The sequence below is a fragment of the Oncorhynchus mykiss genome, chromosome 5, assembly GCF_057628025.1.
Source record: "Oncorhynchus mykiss isolate SJ-2025 chromosome 5, ASM5762802v1, whole genome shotgun sequence".
NCBI classification, from domain to species: domain Eukaryota; kingdom Metazoa; phylum Chordata; class Actinopteri; order Salmoniformes; family Salmonidae; genus Oncorhynchus; species Oncorhynchus mykiss.
This window is the reverse complement of record NC_143026.1, coordinates 90,632,508-90,650,093: the sequence shown is the minus strand read 5'-3', so window position 1 is coordinate 90,650,093 and position 17,586 is coordinate 90,632,508. Positions and strand designations below refer to the sequence as shown.

The 17,586-nt window shown below is 46.3% G+C and overlaps 1 protein-coding gene across 10 annotated transcripts in view; it reads left to right on the top strand.

The window, feature by feature from the left end:
• Positions 1-17,586, top strand: part of arhgef18b (Rho/Rac guanine nucleotide exchange factor 18b) — a 108,624-nt gene that overhangs the window by 67,725 nt on the left and 23,313 nt on the right. For 8 of the 10 annotated variants that reach the window (XM_090236339.1, XM_090236338.1, XM_090236337.1 and 5 more), the window contains 6 exons: positions 4,515-4,655; positions 4,798-4,916; positions 5,340-5,414; positions 5,612-5,659; positions 6,283-6,468; positions 13,622-13,867. In XM_090236339.1, coding sequence (XP_090092465.1) covers positions 4,515-4,655; positions 4,798-4,916; positions 5,340-5,414; positions 5,612-5,659; positions 6,283-6,468; positions 13,622-13,867 — 815 coding nt within the window. The remainder of the gene's footprint in view (positions 1-4,514; positions 4,656-4,797; positions 4,917-5,339; positions 5,415-5,611; positions 5,660-6,282; positions 6,469-13,621; positions 13,868-17,586) is intronic. The other 2 variants (XM_090236336.1, XM_090236340.1) reach the window with 1 other exon arrangement.

The following is a 17,586-nucleotide window of genomic DNA, read 5'->3' as shown; positions in this document are numbered from 1 at the left end:
GGATTAAAAATCAATTCAATAAAAATATAGGACAAAACACACATGACGAGAGACAACACTACATAAAGAGAGACCTAAGACGACGACAACGGCATGGTAGCAACACAACATGACAACAACATGGTAGCAGCATAACATGACAACAACATGGTAGCAACACAACATGACAACAACATGGTAGCAGCATAACATGACAACAACATGGTAGCAGCATAACATGACGACAACATGGTAGCAACATAACATGACAACAACATGGTAGCAGCATAACATGACAACAACATGGTAGCAACATAACATGACAACATGGTAGCAACACAACATGACAACAACATGGTAGCAACATAACATGACAACATGGTAGCAACACAACATGACGACAACATGGTAGCAACATACCATGACGACAACATGGTAGCAACACAACATGACGACAACATGGTAGCAACATAACAACATGGTTGCAACATAACATGACAACAACATGGTAGCAACATAACATGACAACAACATGGTAGCAACACAACATGACAACAACATGGTAGCAGCATAACATGGTAACAGCACAAAACATGGTATAAACATTGTTGGGCACAGACAACAGCACAAAGGGCAAGAAGGTAGAGACAACAATACATCACTGTTCAAAATGTTGTATCAAGTCTGCCCAATCCCCTACGTCCACAGTTTCAGCCCCCCTCTGGCAGGCTATTCAGTAACTAAAGGATGTCTCCATGTTTCTTGGTCCGAGGCTTTGGGATAGTTAAAAGACTGTCTCTCCATGCCTCTTGGTCCTAGGCTTTGGGATAGTTAAAAGGCTGTCTCTCCATGCCTCTTGGTCTGAGGCTTTGGGATAGTTAAAAGGCTGTCTCTCCATGCCTCTTGGTCCGAGGCTTTGGGATAGTTAAAAGGCTGTCTCTCCATGCCTCTTGGTCCCAGGCTTTGGGATAGTTAAAAGACTGCCTCTCCATGCCTCCTGGTCCCAGGCTTTGGGATAGTTAAAAGGCTGTCTCTCCATGTCTCTTGGTCCTGGGCTTTGGGATAGTTAAAAGGCTGCCTCTCCGTGCCTCCTGGTCCGAGGCTTTGGGATAGTTAGAAGGCTGTCTCTCCATGCCTCTTGGTCCGAGGCTTTGGGATAGTTAAGACTGTCTCTCCATGCCTCTTGGTCCGAGGCTTTGGGATAGTTAAAAGGCTGTCTCTCCATGTCTCTTGGTCCCAGGCTTTGGGATAGTTAAAAGGCTGCCTCTCCATGCCTCTTGGTCCCAGGCTTTGGGATAATTAAAAGGCTACCTCTCCATGCCTCCTGGTCCGAGGCTTTGGGATAGTTAGAAGGCTGTCTCTCCATGCCTCCTGGTCCGAGGCTTTGGGATAGTTAAAAGGCTGCCTCTCCATGCCTCCTGGTCCGAGGCTTTGGGGTAGTTAAAAGGCTGTCTCTCCATGCCTCCTGGTCCTAGGCTGTCTCTCCATGCCTCTTGGTCCCAGGCTTTGGGATAGTTAAAAGGCTGTCTCTCCATGCCTCTTGTTCCTAGGCTGTCTCTCCATGCCTCTTGGTCCCAGGCTTTGGGATAGTTAAAAGGCTGTCTCTCCATGCCTCCTGGTCCAAGGCTGTCTCTCCATGCCTCTTGTTCCTAGGCTGTCTCTCCATGCCTCTTGGTCCCAGGCTTTGGGATAGTTAAAAGGCTGTCTCTCCATGCCTCTTGGTCCCAGGCTTTGGGATAGTTAAAAGGCTGTCTCTCCATGCCTCTTGTTCCTAGGCTGTCTCTCCATGCCTCTTGGTCCCAGGCTGTCTCTCCATGCCTCTTGGTCTGAGGCTTTGGGATAGTTAAAAGGCTGTCTCTCCATGCCTCTTGTTCCTAGGCTGTCTCTCCATGCCTCTTGTTCCTAGGCTCTCTCCATGCCTCTTGGTCCCAGGCTGTCTCTCCATGCCTCTTGTTCCTAGGCTGTCTCTCCATGCCTCCTGGTCCTAGGATTTGGGATAGTTAGAAGGCTGTCTCTCCATGCCTCTTGGTCCTGGGCTTTGGGATAGTTAGAAGGCTGCTCTCTCCATGCCTCTTGGTCCGAGGCTTTGGGATCGGTAAAAGGCTGTCTCTCCATGCCTCTTGGTCCTGGGCTTTGGGATAGTTAAAATACTGTCTCTCCATGCCTCTTGGTCCGAGGCTTTGGGATCGGTAAAAGGCTGTCTCTCCATGCCTCTTGGTCCGAGGCTTTGGGATCGGTAAAAGGCTGTCTCTCCATGCCTCTTGGTCCTAGGCTTTGGGATAGTTAGAAGGCTGTCTCTCCATGCCTCCTGGTCCCAGGCTTTGGGATAGTTAAAAGGCTGTCTCTCCATGCCTCCTGGTCCCAGGCTTTGGGATAGTTAAAAGGCTGTCTCTCCATGCCTCCTGGTCCGAGGCTTTGGGATAGTTAAAAGGCTGTCTCTCCATGCCTCTTGTTCCTAGGCTGTCTCTCCATGCCTCTTGTTCCTAGGCTGTCTCTCCATGCCTCTTGGTCCCAGGCTGTCTCTCCATGCCTCTTGGTCTGAGGCTTTGGGATAGTTAAAAGGCTGTCTCTCCATGCCTCTTGTTCCTAGGCTGTCTCTCCATGCCTCCTGGTCCTAGGATTTGGGATAGTTAGAAGGCTGTCTCTCCATGCCTCTTGGTCCTGGGCTTTGGGATAGTTAGAAGGCTGCTCTCTCCATGCCTCTTGGTCCGAGGCTTTGGGATCGGTAAAAGGCTGTCTCTCCATGCCTCTTGGTCCTGGGCTTTGGGATAGTTAAAATACTGTCTCTCCATGCCTCTTGGTCCGAGGCTTTGGGATCGGTAAAAGGCTGTCTCTCCATGCCTCTTGGTCCGAGGCTTTGGGATCGGTAAAAGGCTGTCTCTCCATGCCTCTTGGTCCTAGGCTTTGGGATAGTTAGAAGGCTGTCTCTCCATGCCTCCTGGTCCCAGGCTTTGGGATAGTTAAAAGGCTGTCTCTCCATGCCTCCTGGTCCCAGGCTTTGGGATAGTTAAAAGGCTGTCTCTCCATGCCTCCTGGTCCGAGGCTTTGGGATAGTTAAAAGGCTGTCTCTCCATGCCTCCTGGTCCGAGGCTTTTGGATAGTTAAAATGATGTCTCTCCATGCCTCCTGGTCCCAGGCTTTGGGATAGTTAAAGGCTGCCTCTCCATGCCTCCTGGTCCGAGGCTTTGGGATAGTTAGAAGGCTGTCTCTCCATGCCTCTTGGTCCTAGGCTTTGGGATAGTTAGAAGGCCAGAGGACCTGAAGGACCTACTGGGTACATAACATAAAAGCATGTCTGACATGTATTGTGGTGCACAATCATGGATTGATTTAAAAACCAATAGAAGAATATTAAAATGTATTGTAAAACTCACAGGCAGTCAGTGTTTTAAACCAGTGTAATATGTGCTCTCCGTCTGGTCTTGGTCTGTATCTGTGCTGCAGCATTCTGTATGTTTTGCAGCTGATGGCTTTCATGGGTAGACCAGACAGGAGAGCGTTACAGTAGTCAAGCCTGCTTGTAATAGAAGCATGGATGAGTCTCTCTGTATCAGCCTGAGAGAGAAATGGCCACACCGTGGCAATGTTCCTCAGGTGGTAAAAGCTATTTTGGTCACATTCCTAATGTGTGATTTGAAATTTAGTTCGGAATCTAAAATAAGGCCTAGGTTTGTTTTTTTTACCTGGTCTTATCTTTATTTCCCATGAATTAAAATGTGCTGCCAGATTCTCTCTCTGTACTTTGACTCCAGCAATAAGAAACTTTTTTTTATTTTTTTATTCAGCTGGATGAAGTTGTGAGCCATTTAAATATTTAAATCACTTAATGCAGTTTTTATTTATCCGTGGAGATAACGTTTACTGTGTCACCAGATGATTTTAAGTTGTGTATCGTCTCTGTGACGGTGAAAATCAATGCGTTGCTTTCTAATAATAACAGTGCCAAGGGTTTATATATCTAAAAAAAAATATATATATATATATATATATATATATATATATATATATATATATATATATATATATATATATATATATATATATATATATATATATATATATATATATATATATATATAACTGAACAGTACCTCGATTAGTTTAATCAGGTGTGTTAGATCTGTTACCACAGGAGGGTCGGCTCCTCGCTGCACCCATCTGTTACCACAGGAGGGTCGGCTCCTCCCTACACCCGTCTATTACCACAGGAGGGTCGGCTCCTCCCTGCACCCGTCTGTTACCACAGGAGGGTCGGCTCCTCGCTGCACCCATCTATTACTACAGGAGGGTCGGCTCCTCCCTACACCCGTCTGTTACCACAGGAGGGTCGGCTCCTCCCTGCACCCGTCTGTTACCACAGGAGGGTCGGCTCCTCGCTGCACCCATCTGTTACCACAGGAGGGTCGACTCCTTGCTGCACCCATCTGTTACTACAGGAGGGTCGGCTCCTCGCAAATCTTGTCCTATCATAAAAACAGCCTTGAAACATTGTTAATCTCTCTCTCTCTCCTCTCCCCCCGCCTCCCCCTCCACAGTGGAGAGTCTTCAGAACCTGTTGCTGTCTGGTGTGAGAGAGCCAGCTTCACGTCTAGAGGAGGGTTCAGGATCCGGGGCTCTGCCCAGGAGAGCAGACACCTTCGGGGGCTATGACAGCAGGCCCATCATCCTCAACAAGAGTGAGTCCACTCCGTCTGCCTGTTCTGAGCCCCGTATCCACAAAGCATCTTAGAGTACGAATGCTGATCTAAACTCTGTCCATAGAATCATGTATTATGATCTAAAAGGTGTTTGACTCTGTGTTTGTGTGCGTGTTAAAAGGCATTGTGAAGAAGAAGAACCACAGTGGAGGGGACAGGGCCAGAGACGAGACCCAGAAAGGCTGCTCTGACCCCCAGCTTACGAAGATCCAGGCTAGTCAGACCTTGGAGCAGCCACAGGTGGGTCAAATATACAAACACACACCCTACACAACAGTGTGTAATTGTGTATGTAATGGGGTGTGTGTGTGTAATGGGGTTGTGTGTGTGTAATGGGGTTGTGTGTGTGTAATGGGGTTGTGTGTGTCTAATGGGGTTGTGTGTGTGTGTAATGGGGTTGTGTGTGTGTGTAATGGGGTTTGTGTGTGTGTGTAATGGGTTTGTGTGTGTGTGTAATGGGGTTTTGTGTGTGTAATGGGGTGTGGGTGTGTAATGGTGTGTGTAATGGGGGATATGTATGTGTGTGTGTGTGTGATGGGGGGGTGGGTGTGTTATGGGGGGTATATGTGTAATGGGGGTTGTGTGTGTGTGTGTGTGTGTGTGTGTGTGTGTGTGTGTGTGTGTGTAATGGTGGGCGTGGTGTGTATAATGTGTGATGTACAGGCTGATGATGATGAGGAAGAGGCCTCTCCAGCCACCTGGAGCCCCATCTGGTCTAACACCTTCCCTGAGGCTGAGGTAGGAGATGTGCTCATTTCAGTTGGTATTTTAACCTCTGTTAAGCTTCTTCAATCCTTATGCGTTATTATGGCCTCTATAAGGTGTGCCCAGAGTGTCCAAACCATCGGTATAAAACAGTCGTGTATCTATGGCGCTAACCTACAGTTGTCTGTTGACCTGCTCTTTCCTAACGTTCCTGTTTCTGCCTCAACTAGTTCTTTGACCGGGTGCTGATGCTGTCCCAGAGACTCTACAGCCTGCAGGTAAACACTCACGTTTTCCTAGGTACCCTCTCAACATACTCCACATGACATGTAGCTCTCCTCCTGTCCAGTCCTGTCCTGTCTGTGTGTGTGACTGGGCCATGAACAGTCAACAGGACTGCAGTCTTCTTACCAGGGCTAGACCCCAAATACTAGTCTGTTTGCATGTGAACAAAACATTTTAAAATTACATCACATGGAGACTGCTAGACTCACCTTTTGATTGGTTATGGTCTGTGACCACAAGCCTTATCCTTTCAAAAGGTTGACCCACATCTCTCCTCCCTTCCCCTCCCGTGCCCCCCTCCCTTCGCCCCTCCCTCCCTCCCCCTCCCGTGCTCCCCTCCCTTCCTGTCTCCCCTCCCTCCCGTGCTCCCCTCCCGTGCTCCCCTCCCGTGCTCCCCTCCCGTGCTCCCTGTCTCCCCTCCCGTGCTCCCCTCCCGTGCTCCCTGTCTCCCCTCCCGTGCTCCCCTCCCATGCTCCCTGTCTCCCCTCCCGTGCTCCCCTCCCTTCCTGTCTCCCCTCCCGTGCTCCCCTCCCTTCCTGTCTCCCCTCCCGTGCTCCCCTCCCTTCCTGTCTCCCCTCCCGTGCTCCCCTCCCATCCCATGCTCCCCTCCCTTCAGGCCATCATCGCCAAGCAGGACAGCCACATCGAGCTACAACGCGCCTCCCTCACCGAGCGCGCCTCCTTCCCTGGCCGTCACCGCGGCAACGTTCTCCTGGAGCAGGAGAAACAGAGGACGCTGGCCCTGCAGAGGGAGGAGCTGGCCAGCTTCCACAAGCTGCAGTCACAGCACCGTCAGGAGCAGGTGGGACTCAGTGGAAATGGTCCTTCATGTGATTTATCCTAGCCTTCCCGGGTTGTCTTCATTCCAACTCCGCGTGCAGGTGATTAAACTTCACAATGCTCGGAGAAAGGCACCACGTTAGTATGAGCATCATGATTCATTCTGCACAAACAAAAAGCTGTGCCCCCCCCCAAGCCTCTTTCTCAATGCTAAGGACCCAGAGCACGTTCTGCGCATGTTATTTTACACACACAATGTTTTCTATGTAGCTGCCCCCCCCCCCCCTCCACGTTTCTCTCTCTACTCCCCCCCCCTCCCTCCACGTTTCTCTCTCTACCCCCCCCCTCCCTCCACGTTTCTCTCTCTACTCCCCCCCCTCCCTCCACGTTTCTCTCTACTCCCCCCCCTCCCTCCACGTTTCTCTCTCTACTCCCCCCCTCCCTCCACGTTTCTCTCTCTACTCCCCCCCTCCCTCCACGTTTCTCTCTCTACTCCCCCCTCCCTCTACGTTTCTCTCTCTACTCCCCCCTCCCTCCACGTTTCTCTCTCTACTCCCCCCCTCCCTCCACGTTTCTCTCTCTACTCCCCCCCTCCCTCCACGTTTCTCTCTCTACTCCCCCCCTCCCTCCACGTTTCTCTCTCTACTCCCCCCCTCCCTCCACGTTTCTCTCTCTACTCCCCCCCTCCCTCCACGTTTCTCTCTCTACTCCCCCCCTCCCTCCACGTTTCTCTCTCTACTCCCCCCCTCCCTCCACGTTTCTCTCTCTACTCCCCCCCTCCCTCCACGTTTCTCTCTCTACTCCCCCCCTCCCTCCACGTTTCTCTCTCTACTCCCCCCCTCCCTCCACGTTTCTCTCTCTACTCCCCCCCTCCCTCCACGTTTCTCTCTCTACTCCCCCCCCTCCCTCCACGTTTCTCTCTCTACTCCCCCCCCTCCCTCCACGTTTCTCTCTCTACTCCCCCCCCTCCCTCCACGTTTCTCTCTCTACTCCCCCCCCTCCCTCCACGTTTCTCTCTCTACTCCCCCCCCTCCCTCCACGTTTCTCTCTCTACTCCCCCCCTCCCTCCACGTTTCTCTCTCTACTCCCCCCTCCCTCCACGTTTCTCTCTTTACTCCCCCCCCCCCCCCCCCCCCCCCTCCACATTAACAATGATGATTACATCTCTAATTAGACTGGCTGTCTGCCTCCTGCTATAGTCAACGTTTACAATGAGGATTACATCTCTAATTAGACTGGCTGTCTGCCTCCTGCTATAGTCAACGTTTACAATGATGATCACATCTCTAATTAGACTGGCTGTCTGCCTCCTGCTATAGTCAACGTTTACAATGATGATCACATCTCTAATTAGACTGGCTGTCTGCCTCCTGCTATAGTCAACATTTACAATGAGGATTACATCTCTAATTAGACTGGCTGTCTGCCTCCTGCTATAGCCAATGTTTACAATGATGATCACATCTCTAATTAGACTGGCTGTCTGCCTCCTGCTATAGTCAACATTTACAATGAGGATTACATCTCTAATTAGACTGGCTGTCTGCCTCCTGCTATAGTCAACATTTACAATGATGATTACATCTCTAATTAGACTGGCTGTCTGCCTCCTGCTATAGTCAACGTTTACAATGATGATCACATCTCTAATTAGACTGGCTGTCTGCCTCCTGCTATAGTCAACGTTTACAATGATGATTACATCTCTAATTAGACTGGCTGTCTGCCTCCTGCTATAGTCAACGTTTACAATGATGATCACATCTCTAATTAGACTGGCTGTCTGCCTCCTGCTATAGCCAACGTTTACAATGAGGATTACATCTCTAATTAGACTGTCTGTCTGCCTCCTGCTATAGCCAATGTTTACAATGATGATCACATCTCTAATTAGACTGGCTGTCTGCCTCCTGCTATAGTCAACGTTTACAATGATGATCACATCTCTAATTAGACTGGCTGTCTGCCTCCTGCTATAGTCAACGTTTACAATGATGATTACATCTCTAATTAGACTGGCTGTCTGCCTCCTGCTATAGCCAATGTTTACAATGATGATCACATCTCTAATTAGACTGGCTGTCTGCCTCCTGCTATAGTCAACGTTTACAATGATGATCACATCTCTAATTAGACTGGCTGTCTGCCTCCTGCTATAGTCAACGTTTACAATGATGATTACATCTCTAATTAGACTGGCTGTCTGCCTCCTGCTATAGTCAACGTTTACAATGAGGATTACATCTCTAATTAGACTGGCTGTCTGCCTCTTGCTATAGTCAACGTTTACAATGATGATCACATCTCTAATTAGACTGGCTGTCTGCCTCCTGCTATAGTCAACATTTACAATGAGGATTACATCTCTAATTAGACTGGCTGTCTGCCTCTTGCTATAGTCAACGTTTACAATGATGATCACATCTCTAATTAGACTGGCTGTCTGCCTCCTGCTATAGTCAACATTTACAATGAGGATTACATCTCTAATTAGACTGGCTGTCTGCCTCTTGCTATAGTCAACGTTTACAATGATGATCACATCTCTAATTAGACTGGCTGTCTGCCTCCTGCTATAGCCAACGTTTACAGTGATGATCACATCTCTAATTAGACTGGCTGTCTGCCTCCTGCTATAGCCAACGTTTACAATGAGGATTACATCTCTAATTAGACTGGCTGTCTGCCTCCTGCTATAGCCAATGTTTACAATGATGATCACATCTCTAATTAGACTGGCTGTCTGCCTCCTGCTATAGTCAACGTTTACAATGATGATCACATCTCTAATTAGACTGGCTGTCTGCCTCCTGCTATAGCCAACGTTTACAGTGATGATCACATCTCTAATTAGACTGGCTGTCTGCCTCCTGCTATAGCCAACGTTTACAATGAGGATTACATCTCTAATTAGACTGTCTGTCTGCCTCCTGCTATAGCCAATGTTTACAATGATGATCACATCTCTAATTAGACTGGCTGTCTGCCTCCTGCTATAGTCAACGTTTACAATGATGATCACATCTCTAATTAGACTGGCTATCTGCCTCCTGCTATAGCCAACGTTTAGAGTGATGACTACATCTGTAATACAGCTGTTTGCCTCTTGCTTGTGTTTGATATGCTGTCTAGATAGCTGCATGGAACTCCCCACTTGAATTTAGCATTGGGGCAAAATAAAATGTTTTAACCAATCACAGGTTGCTATTTCCCCCGTCAATAGAGAGCCATAATAATGGTGTGTTTTGGTAGGCACGATCTATAGTAGTTTGAGCATGTCTACCATGTATTTTGTGTACAACATTCATGGGCGATCGAGTAGAGGGAGGAAGCGTCAGGGGAGCCGCCAGCAGCAGCGGAACACAGAGGTCGGTTGTGGCATAGAAGACCTAGTTCAATTGCAGTTGGTCCAGAACAGAGCAGCACGTAGCTCTACACAGAGGGTGAATGGCGTACCCTTTACAGACAGACTTTACTGTATTTTGCTTGTTTAAAATATAAAAAAAGATCTGTCAGTGTTCTCTTTTAGAACCCAATTCAGAATCCCCATTTTTAGCACATTCTTGCTGGGATGAGCCTTTGGTTATATCTCCCATGTCGGGCAAGTTGAGGAGTAAAACATGGATTTGGTGTTTTTGCAGTTTTATTAGGATCAAATCAAATCAAAAGTTTATTTGTCACGTGCGCCGAATACAACAGGTGTAGTAGACCTTACAGTGAAATGCTGAATACAACAGGTGTAGTAGACCTTACAGTGAAATGCTGAATACAACAGGTGTAGTAGACCTTACAGTGAAATGCTGAATACAACAGGTGTAGGTAGACCTTACAGTGAAATGCTGAATACAACAGGTGTAGGTAGACCTCACAGTGAAATGCTGAATACAACAGGTGTAGTAGACCTGACAGTGAAATGCTGAATACAACAGGTGTAGTAGACCTTACAGTGAAATGCTGAATACAACAGGTGTAGTAGACCTTACAGTGAAATGCTGAATACAACAGGTGTAGTAGACCTTACAGTGAAATGCTGAATACAACAGGTGTAGGTAGACCTTACAGTGAAATGCTGAATACAACAGGTGTAGTAGACCTCACAGTGAAATGCTGAATACAACAGGTGTAGGTAGACCTTACAGTGAAATGCTGAATACAACAGGTGTAGTAGACCTTACAGTGAAATGCTGAATACAACAGGTGTAGTAGACCTTACAGTGAAATGCTGAATACAACAGGTGTAGTATACCTTACAGTGAAATGCTGAATACAACAGGTGTAGTAGACCTTACAGTGAAATGCTGAATACAACAGGTGTAGTAGACCTTACAGTGAAATGCTGAATACAACAGGTGTAGTAGACCTTACAGTGAAATGCTGAATACAACAGGTGTAGTAGACCTTACAGTGAAATGCTGAATACAACAGGTGTAGTAGACCTTACAGTGAAATGATGAATACAACAGGTGTAGTAGACCTTACAGTGAAATGCTGAATACAACAGGTGTAGTAGACCTTACAGTAAAATGCTGAATACAACAGGTGTAGTAGACCTTACAGTGAAATGCTGAATACAACAGGTGTAGTAGACCTTACAGTGAAATGATGAATACAACAGGTGTAGTAGACCTTACAGTGAAATGCTGAATACAACAGGTGTAGGTAGACCTTACAGTGAAATGCTGAATACAACAGGTGTAGTAGACCTTACAGTGAAATGCTGAATACAACAGGTGTAGTAGACCTTACAGTGAAATGCTGAATACAACAGGTGTAGGTAGACCTTACAGTGAAATGCTGAATACAACAGGTGTAGTAGACATTACAGTGAAATGCTGAATACAACAGGTGTAGTAGACCTCACAGTGAAATGCTGAATACAACAGGTGTAGTAGACCTCACAGTGAAATGCTGAATACAACAGGTGTAGTAGACCTCACAGTGAAATGCTTACTTACAGGCTCTAACCAATAGTGTTTAAAAAGGTGTTAGGTAAGTAAAGAAATAAAAACAACAGTAAATAACAGTAGCGAGGCTATATACAGTAGTGAGGCTATATACAGTAGTGAGGCTATATACAGTAGTGAGGCTATATACAGTAGAGAGGCTATATACAGTAGAGAGGCTATATACAGTAGAGAGGCTATATACAGTAGAGAGGCTATATACAGTAGAGAGGCTATATACAGTAGAGAGGCTATATACAGTAGAGAGGCTATATACAGTAGCGAGGCTATATACAGTAGAGAGGCTACATACAGACCCGGTTAGTCAGGCTGATTGAGGTAGTATGTACATGTAGATATGGTTAAAGGGACTATGCATATATGATAAACAGAGAGTAGCAGTAGTGTAAAAAGAGGGGTTGGTGGGACACAATGCAGATAGCCCGGGTTAGCCAATGTGCAGGAGCACTGGTTGGTCGGGCCAGCTACTCTTCCTGTAGTCCAACACAAAACATAACAGAACCTTAATACAGAACATCAATAGACAAGGACGGCTCAAGGACAGAACTACATGCATTTATGAGGGTGGATGTCTATTTTAATAAATCCAATCAATATACACCATAAGAAGGAGAGAGAACATAGAAAGTCATGTTTTGAGTTGATGTTATTGGTGTGTGCAGCCGATAGGTCAGATGGCTGAGCCAATGAAATCAATAGTTCAACTGACAAGAAACCTTTAGTCTGCCCTGATCAGTCACACACATATTTTATAGTATATAGTATAGTATATTTTTATAGTAGGCTGAGAATATAATGAAATATAACGGAATCATCAAATACAAATATTTCTTCCCACACAACTTGCGTCATGGCAACGTGTGGAACCGCTGTCGTTTAACAAATAAATGATGATGTTTTTAAACTGAGCCCAAGACGAGGCCATGCTTTTGATTTCCGTTTCATCTGTTTCCTACCTTCACTCTGCTTTGTTAGGGAGCAGTCGTAGGGTCTTTAAATTAAAGGGTGATTCATTGTGATGTGTGTGTTTCCTACCTTCACTCTGCTTTGTTAGGGAGCAGTCGTAGGGTCTTTAAATTAAAAGGTGATTCATCATGATGTGTGTGTTTCCTACCTTCACTCTGCTTTGTTAGGGAGCAGTCGTAGGGTCTTTAAATTAAAAGGTGATTCATCATGATGTGTGTGTTTCCTACCTTCACTCTGCTTTGTTAGGGAGCAGTCGTAGGGTCTTTCAATTAAAAGGTGATTCATCATGATGTGTGAGTCTCGTGTTCATATTTCACAACCTCCGCGGGATTTTGGAGTTGCCTTTTACGAGATTAAGCAAAATAGACCTACACTTGATTTAGGCTTCATTATCGCAAGCTAAATGCTTCTGTTCAGTAATAGATGAGTAAACGAATAGATGAGCTATACAGCAGGTTGCCTAGTGGTTAGAGCATTGAGCAGGTAGCCTAGTGGTTAGAGCTTTGAACAGGTAGCCTAGTGGTTAGAGCTCTGGGCATGTAGCCTAGTGGTTAGAGCGTTGGGCAGGTAGCCTAGTGGTTAGAGCTCTGGGCATGTAGCCTAGTGGTTAGAGCTCTGGGCATGTAGCCTTAAATTTACCAAATACACAGACAGAGATTCAGTTAAGCAAAATCACAATGGTTAATTTAAGACTAGTTTCAGGCTTTTGGTCAAGAGTAGGCCTAGGTTACTAAGCAATTACAAATCAAGAGCAAAATAATCCACTTGTTAAACTACAAAATATTTCTGGCGAAATGTTCTGATCAGTGCTGATAATTGAGCCACCTATTATGAGCAGCACTCACATCAACGTAGCATTTCCACAACCTAATTGTATTGTAGCCTAACCAATATCTAAACGGAGATTTTAGTGAAAAGAACATTTATTGATTTATTAAAGACGAGCCCCCTCCCCCACGCTTGTCTAAAAGCAGGGTGAAACGGTGCTGAAATAGGCTGGGCCTATTCCTTCAAATGGATTACAAGATCATCATTGGATCATTTGGGGACTTTTAGTAAACAATTTGATGTCTTTAAAAATATATATATATATATATATATACACACACACACACACATATGCAAAGAAATATTTAGCCACTGAACTTTTGGGTTCCCGAAAATCCTGAACCGCAGCCACTTCGAAGAACAACTGTATTATACCAGTCTGCATGAAGTAGAGATGAACCTTGTGTTTGTCCCCAGGCTCGCTGGGAGAGGGAGCGGGAGCGCCACCGGCTGCAGGCCGAGGTCACAGAAGGGATGCTGAGGCAGAGAGAGGACGACTGCAGGAGGCTGGAGGAGAAGCTGGCGGAAGAGAGGGAGGACCTGGAGAGACAGAGAGAGACGTACCAACAGGATCTGGAGAGACTGAGGGAGTCGACCCGCACAGTGGAGAAGGAGAAGGAACGCCTGGAGCAGCAGAGGAAGATCAAGAGGAAGACCATTGAGGTGGGGATGATGTCTCTCTCTCTGTCACACACACACACACACACATTACACTTACACCCGGTGTCCATTGGTATCGCTCTGCTATCCGTACCAGCACCAGTCGCATATGGCTAAAACACGACTTGCCCCAACCCAACACCTCATTGGTGGTTAACAACTAAAGCTTTGAAGTTATCTGGTGACCTACCAACCCATTTCACCAAGCCATGTCCCAGTATCAAGCCAAGACCCAAGAATGAGGGATTCCACTCGATGGCACAAACTCAAAGTAAAAATGGGCTATATCCTAAACTTGATTTTCTTTGATATTTTTGGTCTTCTTTTAAGGTTAGCATTGTGGCTAGGGTTAAGGTTAGTTTTAAAATCACATTTTTTTTAGACGATAAATTGTGGAAATAGGCAGTGTTTATGACTTTGTGGCTGTGGTAACTAGTACTTCAATTTTGAAGTAGTTCATTTTCTTCTTCGGGATTGGCTGATCCCTCCTGATGACCCGGTTGGACATGACTCCCAACAGGGTCACCAGGAGGGATCAGCCAATGGAAGTTGGACGCCCCACCCAGTTGACAACATTAAAATGGCGGAAGCCCTTAATGGCGCTGCCTGTGCTAACACTGCCTTTTGTCCACTACAGGCCTCTATCGTGTTCTGTTTGCCCCTCATATCCTTCCCCATCCAGCATAGCAAACACCTCTGCTGTGTTTCAGTGTTACCTATGCTCTGTCCCTATGCCAACAGGAGAACAGACACACGAATACTGAAGATACTCTCTCCCTCCCTTGTTCCCTCCCCTCCCTCCTTTGTTCCCTCCCTCCTTTGTTCCCTTCATCCTTTGTTCCCTTCATCCATCCTTCCTCCCCCCTTGTCTGTCTGGATTCCTATAACAGCCCACACACTTGCACACACACACACACCTGCCACTTCCCTTAGACTGTTTACTGATGGGCCGTGTGATAACCACAGCAGTAGCACAGTAATGGGGGAAACACACCCACATATCTGAATACAGTTCTAACTAGTCAACCAGGAAGCCACCTACACAGGGAAATATTCTCTTTCCTTCTCTCTTTCCATCTCTTTTTACTCTTCAACAAAAACTTGAATTGTGTGAGTTTGTTCAACTAGTGGAAGTCTATAGGAACAGCTAGCATGCCATTGAGCACAGAACAGTACTAGCATGCAGCTGACGTGAATTACCTGCTACATTACAGCCAAATATCATTAAATGTATCTGGTCTTTCACGCCGGCAGGCGGGACTGTGTTTCACCCGGAACATTCTGCAGACAGACGGGTGCCCCTGATAGCCAGAGCTGCCTTGTGGGTATTATTTGGTTTGACTTGAATTGACTGGGTTAGCCATCTGAAGTGAGGAGTTGACTACCACAACCACGACATTGTTCAGGTATGACATGGCATCTCTGGCTGGCTACTTGTCAGATCAAGACCTGGCCAACTCCACAGGAAGTGGAGGGAATCTCCCTTGAGTCCCTAATGATAAGGATCTTTGGCAATGTCCGTGGCTAGAAACAGGTCTCTCTGTGGTGGTGTAATGCAGAGAGTGACAGAGTGACACAATTTGTTGTTAGTGAGTGAAGTGATGAGAGCATTATTGTATTTGGTGCAAATCATTCCTTAAGTGCTAGACATCAGCTGAATCTGGTAATGAATGGTGTGGCTGTGGAACAAGTGGAGGAGAGTAAATGACTTGGTGTTCCCTTAGATTGTTAACTGTCATGGTCAAAACATATAGATTCAATGGTTGTAAAGATGGGGAGAGGTCTGTCCGTGATAAAGAGATGCTCTACTGACACCACACTCCACAAAGCAGGTCCTGCAGGCTCTAGTTTGATCTGATCTTGATTATTGTCCAGTCATGTGGTCAAGTGCTGCAAGGAAAGACCTAGTTAAGCTGCAGCTGGTCCAGAACAGAGCGGCTCGTCTTGTTCTTCATTGTAATCAGAGGGCTGATATAAATACTATGCTGCCAGTCTCTCCTGGTTAAGAGCTGAGGAGAGACTGGCTGACTGTACTTCTTGTTTTTATATAGAAACATGAATGTTGAAAATTCCAAATTGTTTGCGTAGTCAATTTACACACAGCACTGACACACACACACACCTCAAGACATGCCACCAGGGGTCTTTTCACAGTCTCCAGGTCTAGAACAAATTCAAGGAAATGTACAGTATTATACAGAGCCGTGAGTGAGTGGAACTCCCTTTCCATCTTATGTATCGCAAGAGAACAGCAAACCTGTTTTTAATAAACTAATAAAGCAACGCCTCACGCACGCCTCTCCTCCATGTGACCTACTTGTTGTGTGTCTGTACTGGTATGTACTGTGTGTGTGATGTTTTTCAGCTCTGAGTAAGAGCTTGTTTTGGCCTGGCTTTTTTCTCCCAGGCAGATGACAGTAAACACAACAGCCTTTTCATTTGAAAAGCAGTGACACACAGACTCTGCTCTAGGCTGGCCTCTGAGTCAAGCCAATAACATCACTGCTCTTCACCTATCCTTTAGCCCTCTTTTTATCTATTATTATTATTTATTTATTTATTTTTACCCCTTTTTTCTCCCCAATTGGTAGTAGTTACAGTCTTGTCTCATCGCTGCAACTCCCGTACTTACTCGGGAGAGACGAAGGTCGAGAGCCATGCGTCCTCCGAAACACAACCCAACCAAGCCACACTGCTTCTTGACACAATGCACATCCAACCCGAAAGCCAGCCGCGCCAATGTGTCGGAGGAAACACTATACACCTATCACCCTGGTCAGTGTGCACTGCGCCCGGCAGAAGTTGCTAGTGCTCAATGAGACAAGGATAACCCTGCCGGCCTAACCCGGACGACGCTGGGCCAATTGTGCGCTGCCCCATGGGCCTCCCGGTCGCGGCCGGCTGCGACAGAGCCTGGACTCGAACCCAGAATCTCTGGTGGCACAGCTAGCACTGTGATGCAGTGCCTTAGACCACTGCGAAACCTGGGAGGCCATATTGTCATATTTTGATACTCAAATGTGTATTTATTTCAACTGTTGTCTGCTCTTCAAAGGTCTAAAATCTAATCTCAACTGATCACACTTAGGCGGTGCTATCATAATACACAGCACCCAGCTAGTTAACTATCACAATACCCAGCTAGCTAACTATCACAATACCCAGCACCCAGCTAGCTAACTATCACAATACACAGCACCCAGCTAGTTAACGATCACAATACCCAGCTAGCTAACTATCACAATACCCAGCACCCAGCTAGCTAACTATCACAATACCCAGCACCCAGCTAGCTAACTATCACAATACACAGCACCCAGCTAGCTAACTATCACAATACACAGCACCCAGCTAGCTAACTATCAAAACTAACAAATAACACATATGGAATCATGTAGTAACTAAATAATTGTTAAACAAATCTAAATATATTTTGTATTTGAGATTTGTCAAAGTAGCCAACCTTTGCCTTGATGACAGCTTGGCACACTCTTGGCATTCTCTCAACCAGCTTCATGAGGTAGTCACCTGGAATGCATTTCAATTAACAGGTGTACCTTGTTAATTTGTGGATTCCTTTCCTCAATGTGTTTGAGCCAATCAGTTGTGTTGTGACAAGGTAGGGGTGGTATACAGAAGATAGCCCTATTTGGTAAAAGACCAAGTCCATATTATGGCAAGGAATTATGCAAATACGCAAAGAGAAATGACACTCCGTTACT